This window comes from Gossypium arboreum, chromosome 4, assembly GCF_025698485.1.
Source record: "Gossypium arboreum isolate Shixiya-1 chromosome 4, ASM2569848v2, whole genome shotgun sequence".
NCBI classification, from domain to species: Eukaryota; Viridiplantae; Streptophyta; class Magnoliopsida; order Malvales; family Malvaceae; genus Gossypium; species Gossypium arboreum.
In genome coordinates this window covers 118,214,560-118,231,903 of record NC_069073.1, presented here as the reverse complement: position 1 = coordinate 118,231,903, position 17,344 = coordinate 118,214,560, and the positions used below count along the sequence as shown (strand labels likewise).

Sequence of the window (17,344 nt, the reverse complement as noted above, 5' to 3'; positions counted from 1 at the left end):
TTTTCAGTTGAAATCTTAGTTAATAAAATTGATTAAATCGATCTCACCGAATTAAATAAATAAATTTTTTATCAACTCAGTTTTCGATTTATTTGATTAATTATCTTAGTTTAAATGATTAATTTAGTTTGGTTTTGGGATCTAAACTGAAATAATCAAATAAACCGAATTTAATGTTTTAAATTAAAAAATAATTTTATACCCAACCTAAAAAATAAATATAAACTAAATTTAATTATAAACTCAACATAAATATAAATTTATAAAACTAAAACCCAACCCAATTTAATAATTAATTTAATATGTATTACGTAAATAATTTAATTAAAAAAACTAAAAGTAAAAAGCCTAACTTAATCGACTAATTCATTTCTCCCAATTCCCAAAAGCTAAACCATTACACTGTCGAGTGTCGAGTGCCGATCTCCGACACAGCTACCACAGGCCAGACAGCCACACCAATCACCATCATGGTCGTCAAATGACTCAAATCTCAAATTCTTGCAAGAAGGATTTGTTACCTACCCATGCAAGAAGCATAGTCCATAAACAAGTGGCTTATGTGGCACCATAGCTTCATACGTGCCTTATCTACTTGCTCCTTTATCTACTTCCAATAAACGCAGCCTAACCAAACACAAATCCTCAATGCAGCTTCCTTGTCTCCACATCCCGCCACCCAAAACCCCTCCGCCGCCGCTCTACCTCAAATTCCGCACATCTCACCGCGAAAACCTCCGCTACCTTAAAGCCATAGGCATTATCCATCCCAACACCAACCCTCGCAATCTCCCATCCCCTCAAACCGCCGACTACCTCATCTCCACCGTCAACTTCCTCAAATCCAAAGGCATCCACGATACCGATTTCCCTCGCCTTACCTTCCTTTGTCCCCAACTCTTCTCCTCCAACTTCTCCACCTCCGAAATCGAACCGGTTTTCGATTTCTTAACCACCGATCTAAACGCCACCGCACAAGAATCCCGCGGATTGATCGTTCACTGCCCCTACATCTTATTCTCAGACGTGGAATACTGTTTGAAACCCACGGTCGAGTACCTCAAAGGACTGGGCGTCGAGAAACTGAACGAGCCGAGCAAACAGAAGGCGTTTCTATTGAACACGAGGGTGGATAAATTGAAGGCTAAGATCAAGTTCTTGAGGAGCATAGGGTTGAGATACGAAGAAGCAGCGATGGTTTGTGCGAGGATGCCAGCGATATTTGGGTACAATGTGGAGGATAATTTGAGGCCGAAATATGAGTTCTTAGTGGGGGAAATGGAGAGGAGCTTGGAGGAATTGAAGGAGTTTCCGCAGTATTTTGGGTTTAGTTTGCATAAGAGGATTGAGCCAAGGCATTGGCATTTGAAACACAGGAATGTTAGGATTAAATTGAATAGGATGTTGTTAGGAGGTGATGATAGGTTTTATTCTAAATGGAAATGAAATTTGGAGGGTTTAAATTACAAATATACAATAATTTACAAAACTATCATTCATTTAGATTAGCAACATTTTTACAATTATTTTTACCCACGATCTCTTAATTTTTTTTATACAAACACACGTATAGATGAATGTACTTCAAATGTATTGTATCTCAAATTTTAGCATAGTCGAGGGACTAAAACTATAATTGGAATACGCTTGAATATGAAGGCATTTTTGCATGATACGATCCAGATGCAGAAGTATTCAATTATTTATGTGTGCATTCATGTCGCCAGTTATTGGCAAGTGACCATAAACTACGCATCATTAAATCAAATGAAAACCAGCAATTTGATCCATTTTTGCATCATTTTGCTTTGCCTGTTTTCTGTGAACAAATGAAGCCTAAAGATCAACCACCCAAGCTGTCTTACCATCCGTAAACAGTAATATAAAGCAAGCAAAATATGCTGCAAACGGTTGGGTTTTATGAGATGATGCCCCCAAGTTCCCCGGAATATATGATTGGTTAAAATGAATTTTTCCGACCCACTTTTCTCCGCAATCTCCAATTTGATCCCTACACAGAAGATCTGTCCAAACTCTCGACCATTCTCTCTCATCCTGCAAACAATGTAAAGTTTGACATATTTATTAATAAGTCCATAGAACAAGGATTTTTTTGTTGCAGTGCACAAACTAGAATAAAGCCCCAAACTTCCCCCCTCTAGGAAAAATTAAAGGTATTAAGCTTTTCCAGCAAATGCCTCGGATAATACAACAAAATCCCTGTGACTCGAAGGTTCGAACTTCATACGAGTTTGGTAAGAAAAGGAAAATAAAAGGCCAACTTACTAGGAACCACCAGCTTTCAACTCTGTTTTGTTAACAGTTCAATGTCAGCTCCAATTTCTGCAATCTTGGCTTCCTTAGAAGCCTTTGCTGCTTTGGCAATGTTCCCAACATCAAAGTCCATTGCTAGTTTTTTCACCAGACCCTCAAGCATCTGTATGGAGCATTTAATTTATCAAAACAAAACCAAAATTACTTTTGGGGAAAAAAAGTTAATTAAGTAAAACTCCAACAAGTAAATCTGCAAAATAAAGAGGAATAAGCCTAATGGTATCACTTAACACTGCTTAGAATTCTTGAGAATAAGCCTTTTAAAAATAATTTTAAAAATCTTATTGCATTTTCTTCAAAGAAAGCTGGTTATAGATGTTTATGAGCTCAAAGATACAAACATCAATTATTCCATCAACTTTGATGCAGGGTTTAAATATATTCTTTTCCTTAAAGATGAAACGGCGGAACATGTATATATTACAGCATTTGAAAGCCAAACAAACCAAGAAACAAAAGGTAGATTGTGAAATGGGCTAGCGGATATTTTATTTACTATTAGCCTAATCAAGTGGAAAGGAACAAAGTGTTTGTTATGCTTGCAGTCATGTGGTGAACAAATCCAAATGAAAACAGGGTCAATCATAACTACCATGCTGCAGGTAAGAATGAGTTAAGAGGACAATACCAGTGATCCAATGGCAACTAAAGCTCGGAATCTTGAATCAATCTCTAGAGTTTCCTGTTCAGCAATCTGTGTCAAAAGGGAAAACAATGAAAGAAGCTCATGATTTTTGTAGCTGAAGATCGTTACTAAACAAAATATCAGTGCATTTGATTGCTACATGCACAAGGTTGAGTTCTTAGAGAAGAGAAATAAAATCAGGAATATATAGAATTCAATTCCAAAGTTAGGGAATAATTGAGTTAGGCAAACCTCTAAAGCCGCTGAAAGAACATGGGATTGACCTTCTTCATCCTTCTTTTCAATTAGCAGCACCGCATAACTGCAAAGCACACTCATGAGAATTGCATCGAAGAGTGTAACTAAAAACATGTATAAAACAATTGAGAAATAAAAGCAAATTTATAAAGGAGATATAAGCAATTCCGTCCTCTTCTCTTCAACATCAAAACCCATAGTAAAAAAGTTAACAAAACTTAAGGAAAAGGTTAACTAGGAGCTTTTAGGACAAACAATATCCAAAAGAAGGGGCAATAATTAAACTGTCCCAAATGGTTTCACTAAAGTAAACCCATGTGAGCATATTTACATAAACAGAATGCTTACTTTAGTATCAGGGTTGAATAAGCCAACTGTAAATTCTTGTTTGGTGATGCAAGACAACTTGAAAATGCATCAAGAATCTGCAAGAATAGAAGAGAATAAAATCATTACAATTTATTATTATTAAATTTTTTTGTTTGATGAATAAGGCAAAACCCTAAACTGAAGAGGAAAACAAAAATAGTCTACACCTAGCAGACCAGAAGCATCCGAAAGCAATATCAAAAACCTTGATTTACCAAAATAACATTTCAATGTTAATAGAGGAGGCAAACTTACATCACTACGATGCTTTTGCAGCCAGCCATAGTAGCTTGAATTCTTGAAAAAGTTAGTTACAGCACGGATGCTGGTTAAAAGATTTGCAGGAAGTGCAGGATCAGTCGTGGCTTTCATAATCATTTCCATCACCGCATCTAGTTCAGCACATAAATTCAAAGTTAAAACTTAAAACAGAACATAACAAAGAGGAATAGTTGCATATAAAATTATCTAGTGGTTTCACCAATAAAATAGGAGCTAACCTGTTCATTGGAAGTTTGTCAAATAATATTAGGATAGATTCATTTATACGACGTAAGTAAAATATACATTTTTTAGACATTTCTGGTTGCAACAATTACTTTTCAAAGAGAAAGGTAGACTAAATAGCAGAGAAAGTTTTTAAGTTAGGTACCATTGACTTCAACATGCCTGAAAAGTACTGTTGCCCCATCAGGGTGCAGAACGGTCATCCTCAGCATGTCAATAACTGCACAAATAGAAGCAAGCCACTGGGAAGGTGAACAAAGGATTTGAAACATGTAAGGAGGGGACTATAGTTGACATAAACAAGCATAGAGCCCTCTAAAATCATAAAATAAAAGAAAGGATAATTAACTAAATCAGCTTTTCACATAGAGTGGTGCTTCAATTTGAATAAAATAGAGTTGAACTGCCAACAAAACTCCGTCAAAGCAGAATTTAAATAACACCCCAATACCAAATAAACAACCCAAAGAAGAGACTGCAAACTAAAAGCTTAAAATCTTCTCCACACTAACCAGGAAATATCATGGCAACTGGCCATGATTTCAACAATTTCAGCAACAACGCAATGTCAACATCAGCAAACCTGCTTGTATGGTAATGTGATGTGTCCTTCAGAATTTTAACAATAGCACCCAGTCTAGAGATCTCCGGTTCTGTCAAAGACAAGTCCTTTTTTTCCTTCACAAGAATGTCAATGGATCCATTATATCAATCCAAGAGAACCACAAAGATGTAACAGAATAACAATGGTATAGCAGGTAGCAGCGAAAATAAACCAGGGAGGAAATCCCGACAAATAAGTTATTGCACACAGAACATTAGGCTAGTCAAAACTTGTCCCTATGAAACCAATGGATAAAACTAAAACCAGGGATGGATACTATTAAGGGAACTGTTATGACTCACAAAGCAATCACAAATAGAAAAGTTATAGCTTCTCAAGTTGAGGTTTGATATACAAGAATGAGCTATCAGCACAACAAAGTCGTGTATAAGATGATTCAAAAGTTAAAGAGTAAGCTAAGAAAATATTATGAAGAATACTGGTACAACGTAAGACTATCATAGACAAAAATTAAGAATAAATGTAAACTTTTAAATAAGAATTATTGATTGCAGAACCTACCAAGTCAGCCAGTAGTGTGTTGTTGAACTCTGAAATCTTTTTGAGGATGCCATCAAATTGAGCCGCATCAAAAACCAGCATTCCTCTCTGGAATAAAAAGTAACAAAGAATAAACTAAAACAAATTTTCTTATTGAAAAATGACAACAAGAAAGTTAAAAAACAGCTCAGAGATGCAATACTGATAGTTTACACATAGGTTTGGAGTGGGAGAATATTTAGCATAGTTAACTAAATGCAAAGTTTTGACCACAATTATTTGTGGTACTTTAAGCAATCAATTCCATCTAGGAGCATACTCCTCTGGTAGAGAAGGCAAGAGTTAGATTTTAAGAACATCTATTTTGTACTTGTAAGTGTTATGTGCTTAAAGGTAGAGAGTAGTGACAAACCTTTGGGATATGTTTAAAGGTAGGTTTAGCCGAAATACCTGCATACAAAATTGATGTGAATATATATCAAGGTTCAAAAGAAATCCTGATGTTGGCAGAGTAGAACAAGAGCTGGTAGAAGGAAACAGAAAAGAATCTATCTCTATATATTAACCAAGTACAAACCAGAAGCATATGATGGCTGCCCAGGTACATAAGCACTAGCTGCAATGAAAAACAAGAAGACATTAATCATTGCAAAAAAGTAGCCAGTACGAGTAGGAACTCATAAAGGGCTTCCAACAGCGAAGCTCAGGACTGAAAACATATTATACTCACAGCCAGTATATGGATCACGAAATGTTGGATCAATATTGAAATCCTTTTGCCCAGTATTTTGAAGTATAAACTCCACGATTTGTTGACGGTAAGAAAGAGGAAGGTTCTCCTTCAGAAGCCACTTATCAGCAGTGTCATACGGATTATCTGGAAAGATAGCAGGCCATGTTATCACTTTTATGTTATGTTGCATTCCCAATTTGTCTGCTTTATGCCACTTGCAAGTCATTCAAATTATAATGTAAATTTTAAAAATCATGTTCCCTATCATGATTTTGATCATAAGAAATAATGAGGTAGTCCTTAAAATGTTTTTTTCCTCATTAAAAACATGTTTATATATGGTAATATTGCATGCCTGAACCATAGTTAAATTTTCACAAAGAATAACAAGCTGGGAGAACACATGCTTCCTATAGTTCATTAGAGGGTAAAAGATGATGTAGTCATTTTTTTAGCTTTACAAAGAACCTAGGCTGGGGAAAGAGAGAAGGGCAAAAAGATAACGAGACCCAAAAGATCTGAAGCAAAATGCATTAATTTGGAAAAAACAGAAAACACAAGGCTAAGAATAGAGAAATACCTGATCGATTATAAGGTAACTTACGAATAGGCTCCCCATCGCCAATATCAACATCGAATACTGAGTCAGAATATATAAAATTAAGAATGCATTTACATTTAATTCATTAACCTTAAATGAGTAAGAAGCAAAGCTGCTAACCATAATCATATTGAACTCCATCATGAACTGAACGCTTCATGCTGTCATCTGGACCATCAACTACTTCACCAATCTGAATCAGACAGCAACATGCAAAATATAATAATTTGTAGATGCATGGTTAAGCCAAAATTAACAAGAAGGCAGACCACATCACCAGTTAATGGTCCACCAGAAATTTTACCTCTATATGGGAACAGATTTGTCTTGAAATTTAAAAAAAAAAACAAAGACATTTCTTTTATGTTAACCACTAACAATTTGATAAAAACAACTTATGAAACAAAAGAGCAGAATAAATAGGAACAAAAACATCAAGGCTTTCATGTTCCTCACAGAATATTAATTGTCAAAATGAACAGTGCACTCAAGATGAGTGAGAACGAAACTTCTAAATGATAAGGAAAATAACTGCAAAGTATTAGAATGAAGTTACCTTATCCCATTTCTGTTCTCTCATATTCCATGAATAAGCTACACCATTGTCGCCTTCTCTAACAATTTTTGTCTGGCCATCACTAGTTCCTGGCCAAATACACCAATCATTAAACAATATTCAACTGCTACTAGCAAAGATATCATCAGAAAGAAATGCAATGAGAAGGGAAATTAAGTATTTCTACATCTTTAGATTAAACAGAATAAGAATGACTCAAGCACAGCATAAGAAAACTAACTATGTACAGGCAATTGGGAACACACCTGGAATCTGCAAAGCCTCAAGCCCAGGTAAATCTACCAATTTCAAGCCACCAACACTCTTCCTAATACAAACAGAAAGGTAAGAGATGGATATCAGGCAAAGCTGAAAAGTTAAAAACCTTAGAACTCTTGAGTGATCCGGAAGACCACATACAAATCATAAAATTACACAATGAACTACTGGGGAGAAGAATATATTTTATTGAAATTCAAGAAGAAGAATGAGAATTGGAAAAGGCATAAATAGTTACCAAACAGTCCCCATGTTTGTACTAAGAAAAGGTGAACAAAGCAGAGATGATCATACTATAACAATAAGGTAAGCATAAGATATTGGAAAGTGTTATATGATCATACCTACTCAATTTGTATTCGGAAAGTTCTGAAGCATATGCCTCAAGTTCCACAGGATCTGCAATATTCTCCTGATCTACTGTCCAAATTCTTACAACTCCATCTGAACATGCAGTCACAATATCTCCATTTTCCAAAAATTTAGCATCCCAAACACAACCAGGGTGCTCTAAGCTTTGCACACAGACCCCATCTGCAATAAGAAGATTTATCCTTGTGATAATAATAATTCCAATGATGTAAAATCCATGTTTAGCTATAAGTATAAGAAAGATAAAAGCCTATAACCAGTTATGTTAGTTACAGAGTATTTGGGATAAGTAAAACATCAGTAAAACTTACCACCGAGAGCGAAAAGAAGAAGAAGATAATATGTTCCCTTATGCGATGAAATATACCCAAGTTAAGGAACAGGTTATGCTTTCAGGTATGCTTGATAAATAATACCAAATAAGATTCCCTGAAAACTTCACTAAGCTATCTAATGATGAGGAACTGATAGTCCTCCGAAGTCAACTAAAAAATTACTCTGTCTTATGACCCCGTGAGATATGGTTCAGCCCTTAGTTACTAATTCATGAGTGTGGTTATTTTAAACAGAGATAAAGATGGCAGAAACAATCACCTTTCCATATCTTTGCAAAACGATCTTCGCTACCACTGACAATAAGCCCAGAAACATGAGCATCAACTGAGTAGACAATGGAAGTATGACCAACCATCACCATTAATACTTCACCACTTTGTGCCCATAACATGATGGAACTAATGTACGAAAATAAAACAGGTAGGAGTTAATGCAACTATACATTCAAGCAATAAAAACATGATAAATAACTAAAAGAGAGATAAAGGAGGGAAAATGAAGATGAATTTAGAACTGAAAGAGAAGCCTCCTTGTAGTCTTAACTTGTAGTGATAGAATGATGAAAGAAAGGGTAAAGGATACTAACCCATCATGGGACGCAGAAAGAATCCCCAATCCATGCATAACTGCCAAACCCCGAACAGTATCTGCACAATCCACAAGTGTGAGAGTGCTTGTGCAAACTAATATCATCATTTTATAACAAGAAATGCTCTTCCTGAGTAATTGCATTCCATTAAACACAGAATGCGTTCATACCTAACTACCTATCCAGTAAGAATAAAGCATGGTAAATTTGGGGAGCAGGATACTTACCAGTATGCCCAGAAAAAGTGTGCAAACAAGTCTTGCCTCTCCAAAGTTTCAAGGTTGTGTCAGTTGAACCTGGAGTAAATTTAAAAATTTTAAACCATACACTCTTTTCCCCAACTTTTTGTGTGCATTCACAATTCAGATAAAACTGTTATGACCAAATAATTTTTGTCAATTTGCATAACAAAGACTGAATGCCAGCAAGATTATATTGCATGGACAGACAAGAAGGCAACACTTATACCAACAAAGTAAATGAATTAGGATCAATGAAAAAATGTGTCATTAAATTTTGCAATGTCATAGAGAATAGATGTACCTGAAACTAGCTCTCCTGAAGGAAGCTTTATTACAGCTTGAATGGCTGACTTGTGTGCCTCCCAGGATTCAACAGGTTGACCCTTCCTCCATCGTCTTAAAGTGCTGCGAAACAGATGGTTAACTATTTTGAAGATTAAATGAAAAAACCAAACATAACTATTTCACACAAAATGCAAACCATTTCCCATCCAACAGTGTAATTAACTCACCAATCAACCGATGAGGAAATGATATCCCCACCGTCCAATACAACACCGGTAACCTGCAATTGGTGACCCTTCAATGACTGCACTTTCTCTCCAGTCCTCAAGTCCCAAACAAAAACCATGGTATCCATCCCACCGGAAACAATTCTACCTTCAGGAAACTCCTCATCTGGTGCAATCCAAGCCAATGGACCGACGAAACTCGAATGCCCTAATAGCATCTTAGACGAAACATACTTACGCTTATCTGACGAATCAAGAGACCAGAACCTAACCGTTCTGTCTCTAGAAGAAGTGGCTATACCTTCACTTCCACAAACACATATTCCGCGAACCTAAAAAATAAAAATTCCAGCAACCCTATTTTTTTTCAAAACCTAACTGATTCGAAATTAAAAAGGAAAATGGCGAATGGAATTGAGAGGAAACGAAGGAAATAGAGATCTTACATCGTCTTCGTGGCCTCGTAATTGGCAGCGGAGTTCATATTGCTTGAAATCGATTTCCATGGAACTCATCGTGGGGTTTTAGGGAGTGACAAAAACCGGTGAAAAATCTCTTTAAAATTGGAGTAATATTAGAAAGAAAAAACAATTGTCAAGAGCTTCGCTTGTTTGCCAAGTTTTTATAAATTCTCTCTTTGTTTTTTAATTTAATGGGATTTCTTTTCTTTTCCGGTCTTTTCTTCTCTTTATTCACTGTCAAAGTAAAACAGTATTTTTTTGGTGTAATTTGAATTCCATCTTCTACTTTATAAAAATTGAGATATTAGCTTCTTTATTTTAATTTATCACAATTTAATCCTTAAAAGAAAACCGAGAAGTTAGTAAGCACTATAAAAATCATTGCTCAGATTTTGTAAAATACAAAGTACAATTAAATATAATTTATTAAAATATAATTTTATTTTTGTTTGATAAATTGCAAATGTTTGTAAGTGCTAATTTTAAGATTTTAATTTTATTTATATAACATTTTTGTAATGTTCTGAATAGTTTGTCAAAAACAGAATAAATAAACATTCATTTTAACTTGATTTATGATATTACTTAAACTATAAAAATAATCACTTTTATTTACCTCAAATTATATTTTAACTACTTATATTTAAAATATTACATTTACTCATTTACGTTATCATTTTGTTACGAAGTAATCACTCTACTGTTAATCTCTATTACCTCCTTAACAACGGTCCTACGTGACAATCAAAATAGGTTTTAAATGTTAACTTAAATATCATACGTGACAATCCAAATTAAATAAAAACCTATTTTCATCTCAACAACTAAACATCAAGTTAACATTTCTAATATAAGTGACTAAAATGTAATCTAAGACAAACAAAAATTTATAATTTATCCTTAATTTAATTCAAATAAAAAAATTGAATACTTAAGATATCCTCCTAACTCCATCTACTTACCACCTGCAACTTCAGAACTTGTCTATCATGCTTATCAGAAATTATCAAATAAATTGAGGAATTACATCATTGAAAATTTCATCAAATATGCCAATAATAAAAATATATGACTAATTTAACTAAGATTTAATAATTAATAATTAAAATTGACTAAGTAACAATTTTTATTGGAAAAATTTAATAGTTAATCACATTTGTGTTGGATACTTTTTGTTATGTCATTTTTTCCCATTTATTTATTGTTATTATCAAGTTATTTTGTAAAAGGAAAGTTTTCAATAAAAAAAAAAACAAAATAAAGTCAAAAATGAAAAATAATAATAACAGCGTAACAGAGAAAGTAGGGTAAACTGAACGGATATCTCTACGGGAATTTTTTTTCTTTATCCGATAAATATCATAACGCATAAAATTCAAAACTCTAAACATTTCAATTGCATCATTGTTTCACTCAAATTTCGAATCCAACGGTCGATGGCCTGCATGCTAGAGATGCTAGAGCTTTACTTATTGTGGAGATGGACAAAGGAGAAGATGAAGAATCCTGCCATCTACAAAAATAAACGGCCATTTTAGAAGTTAATATTTCACCCTAGTGATTTCTCTGAGAAACAAAGCTCATAATTATGGTGATCATGTCTGTCTGAGTTGGGTCTAAAATTTCTAGTTCATTTCGGTTTGGATCATTCTGGATTTAAAGCTCTTTTATGGGTTCCTTACTTTGAGTTTGGGTCATTTGAGTTTGCAGTCAAGTCATTTCAGGTTTTGCCATTCAGAATTGACACTCATGTTCAAGTCGTTTCGAATTACCTGTTCAGGTCATTTTGGGCTCCATCATTCCTAGTTTCGGTCACTTTCAGATTCGGTTTGTTGGCTTTCCAAAGTCAAATTGGGTTGGGTTGAAATTCGAATTAATCAGGTTGGGTTTTCAAGTTCGAATCAAATTGACAGGTCTACCTATAAGCTTCTATGAAGTTAACAACGGTTGAGAGAGTAAAAAGGTGGTACCATAGAAAATGCAGCTCCATAATAAGGGTAAGCAGCAGGTATGAATCTTTCATATTCATTGTGTCTATATGGCCTGACAGGAAAATGCAATCCAATTCCATATGTTAGCAAATTACGTAACAAATTCGAAAAATATATACTACGAATTGTGAAAGACCCAAAGCAATAGCTCCCTCCATAAAGGCAATCATAGATGACAATACTTGGATGGGGGAAAAATGAAACAAATTTGCGAATAAGAAAAGAGAAAAAGAAAAATATTTCTCGAATTTTAACTTCCATTGTTACAAGCTTCCATTCTTCAAATAAAATGAGATAACTAGCAAGAGATTTAGGTCTCAAGATAGAAATTTGTATCCAGGATCATGAAAAACACAAATAGTTACCTGCTTTGACAGGGATAAACTTTTATACCTAGCTTTTGGTACTCAACCTTGAATTGGAAAACACCATAAACATCGGGAACCTTAAATGAAGTGGAATATAGACCCTGCAAGACAAAAAAAAAAAAAAACTAAAAAGCTTCTTTAAAAGATGAAGCTTTAATATGGACTTTGTATGATGAGGGTGGCAACCTAAAAAATCTTCTTTATTTGTTTCCTTTTATTTATTCAGAATAGGTTAGTGCTAATTTGGATGATATTACTCACTTTCTTACATTGAAAAGGTAGCTTAGTTAAAAATTCACTCAATTTTGCTCCCACCTTTCTGCACACCAGATCTGAAAATTCTGAAAATATTTAAAAGTTCATCAAGAAACATGACATGTTATTAAATTCAAAACAAAAGAAAAAAAAATCATCAATGGAGGAATCAGTTAAAACAGTTATTATACCACATACCTATTACTGAACATACTGCCAGTAATCAGAAGCCAAGCATTGTTCCTTGCCTAAAAAAGAATAAAAGAATAAAAGTTTCTTCCATTCATCTTTAGTGAAACTATCTTAAAGTATGAGGAAAGGACAAAACTTTCATGTTCTAGACACGCAGAAGATATATAAACAGGGTTTGCAGGTAAATATCATAAACAAGACGATGAGAATTATAACTAGATAGGTTATTTATATCTTCTCTATAAATTTACTATCTTATAAATTACTCGCTTCAGATGCTTCTAAATTTCATTTTTTTTTTTTAAATTGAAGAAGTAAAACAGAATGTCAAGATAAATGATACCTCAAGTTCTATTTTTGATCACCAAAAATCTCGACAAGAGCATAACCCTTCACTGAAATGATGAAACCTCTTGGCATCTCGCATTATGATCTCTCTGCCAACAATCTTGGACATGATCTTAAATGCAGCATGACAATCACCACAAACACGAAGGTTCTTGATAATACGAATCTGTCCACGAGCTGGACTAGTGAGGAGACCATTAGCAAGAGCAAGTCTCTCACTATGAGCAAGAAGAGCTTCTTCCTTACTTTCCTGATCTATATCGTGCAAAACAAATCTTGTTTCTGGAACATAACCAGCTTCTTTCATATGTTCTTTCAAACGCCTTAGCAGTGCATAGATTCTATCATTCGCGGGATGTGATGTATCTCCTGCACGATACTCGTTGACCCTGCTTCTGACTTCAAGAGGACTTTGACTTGCCAATTTCTTCTTCTCATTCTTTTTAAGGTCTGAATCTTTCAAAGGTATGAGACCTGCCTTTGATTGTTCATTCAAGCGAGAGGGATCTAGCTGCTTCACAAGCTCAGCACAACGATCCCCAAGTTCCAAGAGCCCATGAGTTCTGCAGAGATTCATTAAAGTTTCCCAGACATCAGCACTGGCTTCAAATGGCATCTTTTCAATGAATTCCAATGCTTCATCCAAATGCCCTGTACTTCCCAGCATGTCAACAACACCCACATAATGCTCCATGGAAGGGACAATACCATAATCACTGCTCATCAATGAAAAGTGAAGCATTCCTTCATTAATATCACCAACGACACCACAAGAGTAAAACACTCCAAGGAACATTTTGGCATCTGGTTTCAAGCCTGCCTGCTTAAATTGAGAGAACAGATCAAGGGCATCCTCTCCTAGCCCATTCCTAGCAAGCCCTGTAATCATAGTATCCCAAGATGTCAGATTGCGCCTTGGCATCTTTTCAAACACATCAAATGCATCATCTGTAGAACCACATTTTAAGTATGTCTCTAAAATCCTGTTATAGATGCTTATTTTGAGAGGTGAAAATGATCCTATGAGGTGTTCATGAACAGTTTTCGCTTCTTGTAAAGCTTTCACTTCCCCACATGCCTTCATTAATTGCAAAATTTGGGCCAAATCCACATGAAAACCCTGCTGTTTCATCAACACCAAAACATCTACAGCTTCTTTAACATCCCCTTTTTTGCAAAATTCCTCTAGCATCTCAACTGTAGCACTATTTGAGTTAGTTTCAGGATCCTCAGTTAACTCTTCCTTGAGATTAGAAGTAGCAGACACTTGACCATAAAAATTAATGTTATTTGTTACTTGACCAAAAGAAGTAAAATTATAAACATCTTGTGGCTTCTGCCGGTACTGGCTGAAATTTGGGCCTTGTGAATTCATATGGCTTCCTTGAGATTCTGTAAACCTTGGTAAATTAAGATCATATTGATTCTGTCTGATTTCTGTAGGCCCTTCCCAATATGAACCTACTTGATTCTGCATATTGGAAGTACTTTGAGCATCAGCCTCATATCCTCTTAAGTTTCCATTTCCATAAACTGAGTTATCCTGCAGTTCATTTCTTTTGTTTCCCCAGTCCATTCCATCATGATTCTGATGAAACCCTTGCTCAGCACCCTTCCAAGAACCATTTACATAAATTCCGTTTGGACTTATCTCTAAGTTCCCGTTAGTTTCCCCATGGCTATGATGATACCAACCAGTTTGACCCATGGCACCCATCTGATTTCTTGTTGGCTGCAAACCACTATTGTAGCGATTACGGTTGTCCCCAACCGGACTTCCCGCATAATCATCCATAGGACATACCATGAAACCCTGGTTTGGGTTTAAGGCCTGTCCATTTTGTTTCTGCTCATAACCTAGTGAACTTGGGGTATCATAAGGAGAATCCTCAAACTGAGAGGTGCTACTAGGCCTATGAAAATCCCACCTTTCAGGGGCAGTGCTGAGGAACTTACTGAAAATTGTGACTGAATGAGGGAAACGCCGTGACGAACGTACCTTAGATAAAGCGGTGAGATAGTTGAAGGACAGAACCAAAGGCCTCTTGCTGGACATTGACGCGTTGCTTTGATACCTTGAAGCTTCACCTATTGTAGAAACAACCGATAAAAAAAGTAATGAGAACGGAAATTTGTTAAAACAAGTAGGGGTGAGCAATCGGTCAGGTCGGTTGGTTCGGTGCAGAAAAACTGAAAACCGACAACGAACCGACTATGAGAGAAAACCAAAAAACCCGACCCGAGTCATTTTCGGTCGGTTAACCAACCCAACCGAGTTTAATATGCTTTCTCTGTCTGCGTTTGTGCAGCAGCCATACATGCATGCTTCAAACAATTAACCATCAACCACAGACACACATATATAATACAAAAAAACAAGCCACTATTTTTAATCTTAACGCTCAAATCATTTATCAAACCTGCAAACCAATATTGAAGTTGCAAAATGCAAATATGAAGTAATGGGTATCACAGCAGAAATCATTTCATTCAAATATCAATAAACCCCAAAACGCAGCAAACGAAAATGATAATTAGAAAGAAAAAAGAAGAAAGACTGAGAGAGGCGTTAGTTTTTAGGCGAACTGACCAGCGGCAGCGAGAAAACGAGAGAGAGCCCTTACTCCGACGCCGACGGACAGATATGAGGAGCAGAGGCCGATAGCCGACAGATGGCGATGACGATGCAAAGAAGAGAGGAGAGGCCGACGGACAAAGGTGAAGCACGGGGATCGGAGGCGACGGGGGAACGACTGCAGCAGGGAGCCAGGGAAGGTTGGTTTTTTTTTTTGCATTCAGGTTTTAGGGTAGGTAAAATTAATGAAAGCTTAATGCTAACCCTCAAACTATTCATGTTTCATTTTGATACTTATTATTATTATTTTTATCTCATATTGACACTTAAATTATGGCTTCTTTAAAATAAAAATTATTATTTTAATCTTTTTTAAAATTATAAAAATTTAATTTAATTTTTAAAAATTATAAAGATATATATGTAACATATTCAATCAATCACAAAATGTCGCATGGTAATTAATTTTATTTAAAATTAAAATGTTAAATTTAAATTTAAAAATATTTGATTTTGATTTATCGTTGACCAAACATTAATTGGCCTTTATCATTGTTAAGTATCCATATGCAGTTATTAGAACATTTCATGTGTCTTTTTCTATTTTCTTACATATTATATGTTATATATCATATATTATTTTGATTAAAAATGTAAAAGAAATTATATATAATATATAAAAATTAAATTTTTAAATTAAAAATATATAAATATAATTTTAAATGTCAAAATAATATTTAAAAATTTTAAAAAATTTTAAAAAATTATTTAAATTTAAAAATTTGTAAAAGGAAAACTTAAATTTAAAAATATATATTCTATAAAAACTTAAATTGTTTTGAATTTAAATATATTATTTTAAATCTAGAATTTAAGAAAATTTAAAAATAAAATTTATTATATATGAATTTTAACATTTTTAATATATATAGTATATATATATATAATATTAAAATTTAAAAAGTACACTGATGCATTCTAATAGACCACGTGCATGGTCAACATCAATCAACGACTTATTAACAATGACCAATACTAATCAATGACTGGTTAATAACGACCAACGTCGAGCAATGATTGGTCAACACCGTTTAATGATGAGTTAAAATAAAAAATGTTTTTAATTTAAATTTAATGTTTTTAAATTAAATAAACTTAACTATCATGTGGTACATTGTGATTGATTAGATATGCCACATGACATATTGCGATTAGCATCACATGATGACCAATTTTTTTAACATCGATACAAAAAAAAGTTGAACCAGATAATAAAATGATAGTTTAAGTATTAATTTGAGACAAAAAAATTAAATACCAAAGTGAAAAAAGAAACATAGTTTGGGCGTCAAATTGAGCATTAAGTAAAAAAAAGTGAAAAGTTTCGCTTCTTTGCCAAGTTTTAATAAATTCTTTGTAGAATAGTTCATAGGTCTAGCTAAGCACCAAGCTTGGCCTGACCCGAAATATCAACTTTAAATTTTCTCCAAATCTATTTATATTTGTAAAAGATTAATTTAAGCTCATTTTAGGCCTACCATATATTTGTTTAATTTAAATTTTTTATATTATCTTAATTTAATAATTTATAAATTTTATTTATTGAAATTTTATATAATTTTCTTAATATTATTTTAATGTTTATATTAGAGTAGTATTATATATTTAATATATGTTTATTTTTTAATGTATTATAAATTACATAATATATAAAAATAACATAATATAAAGTATTA

The 17,344-nt window shown here is 34.1% G+C and overlaps 3 protein-coding genes across 4 annotated transcripts; 1 reads left to right on the top strand and 2 right to left on the bottom strand.

The window, feature by feature from the left end:
• Positions 1-348: 348 nt before the first annotated feature.
• On the top strand, positions 349-1,489 carry LOC108460446 (transcription termination factor MTEF1, chloroplastic). Its single transcript, XM_017759938.2, has one exon. The coding sequence runs from the start codon at positions 649-651 to the stop codon at positions 1,444-1,446; it is 798 nt and encodes a 265-aa protein (XP_017615427.1). The 5' UTR covers positions 349-648; the 3' UTR covers positions 1,447-1,489.
• Positions 1,490-1,727: 238 nt separating this feature from the next.
• On the bottom strand, positions 1,728-10,109 carry LOC108460444 (uncharacterized). Of its 2 annotated transcripts, none has more exons than XM_017759937.2 (23): positions 9,865-10,109; positions 9,419-9,750; positions 9,208-9,311; positions 8,892-8,960; positions 8,662-8,722; positions 8,334-8,473; positions 7,712-7,901; positions 7,355-7,416; positions 7,089-7,177; positions 6,653-6,725; positions 6,512-6,571; positions 5,929-6,075; positions 5,776-5,814; positions 5,611-5,648; positions 5,220-5,306; positions 4,606-4,771; positions 4,239-4,313; positions 3,842-3,978; positions 3,566-3,642; positions 3,212-3,281; positions 2,963-3,028; positions 2,287-2,437; positions 1,728-2,055 (listed from the first exon to the last, which is right to left on the bottom strand). In XM_017759937.2, the coding sequence occupies exons 1-22, from the start codon at positions 9,931-9,933 to the stop codon at positions 2,303-2,305; spliced, it is 2,286 nt and encodes a 761-aa protein (XP_017615426.1). In that variant the 5' UTR covers positions 9,934-10,109; the 3' UTR covers positions 1,728-2,055; positions 2,287-2,302. The 2 variants fall into 2 exon arrangements, with proteins under 2 accessions (XP_017615426.1, XP_052882523.1); XM_053026563.1 differs by having other exon boundaries at positions 4,606-4,762.
• Positions 10,110-11,094: 985 nt separating this feature from the next.
• LOC108461006 (pentatricopeptide repeat-containing protein At4g32450, mitochondrial-like) lies at positions 11,095-15,898 on the bottom strand. The gene is made up of 7 exons (XM_017760756.2): positions 15,624-15,898; positions 13,029-15,121; positions 12,692-12,741; positions 12,500-12,579; positions 12,236-12,339; positions 11,850-11,922; positions 11,095-11,392 (listed from the first exon to the last, which is right to left on the bottom strand). Exons 1-2 carry the CDS (start codon positions 15,826-15,828, stop codon positions 13,047-13,049), a joined length of 2,280 nt encoding a protein of 759 aa, XP_017616245.1. The 5' UTR covers positions 15,829-15,898; the 3' UTR covers positions 11,095-11,392; positions 11,850-11,922; positions 12,236-12,339; positions 12,500-12,579; positions 12,692-12,741; positions 13,029-13,046.
• Between the last annotated feature and the right edge of the window lie 1,446 nt (positions 15,899-17,344).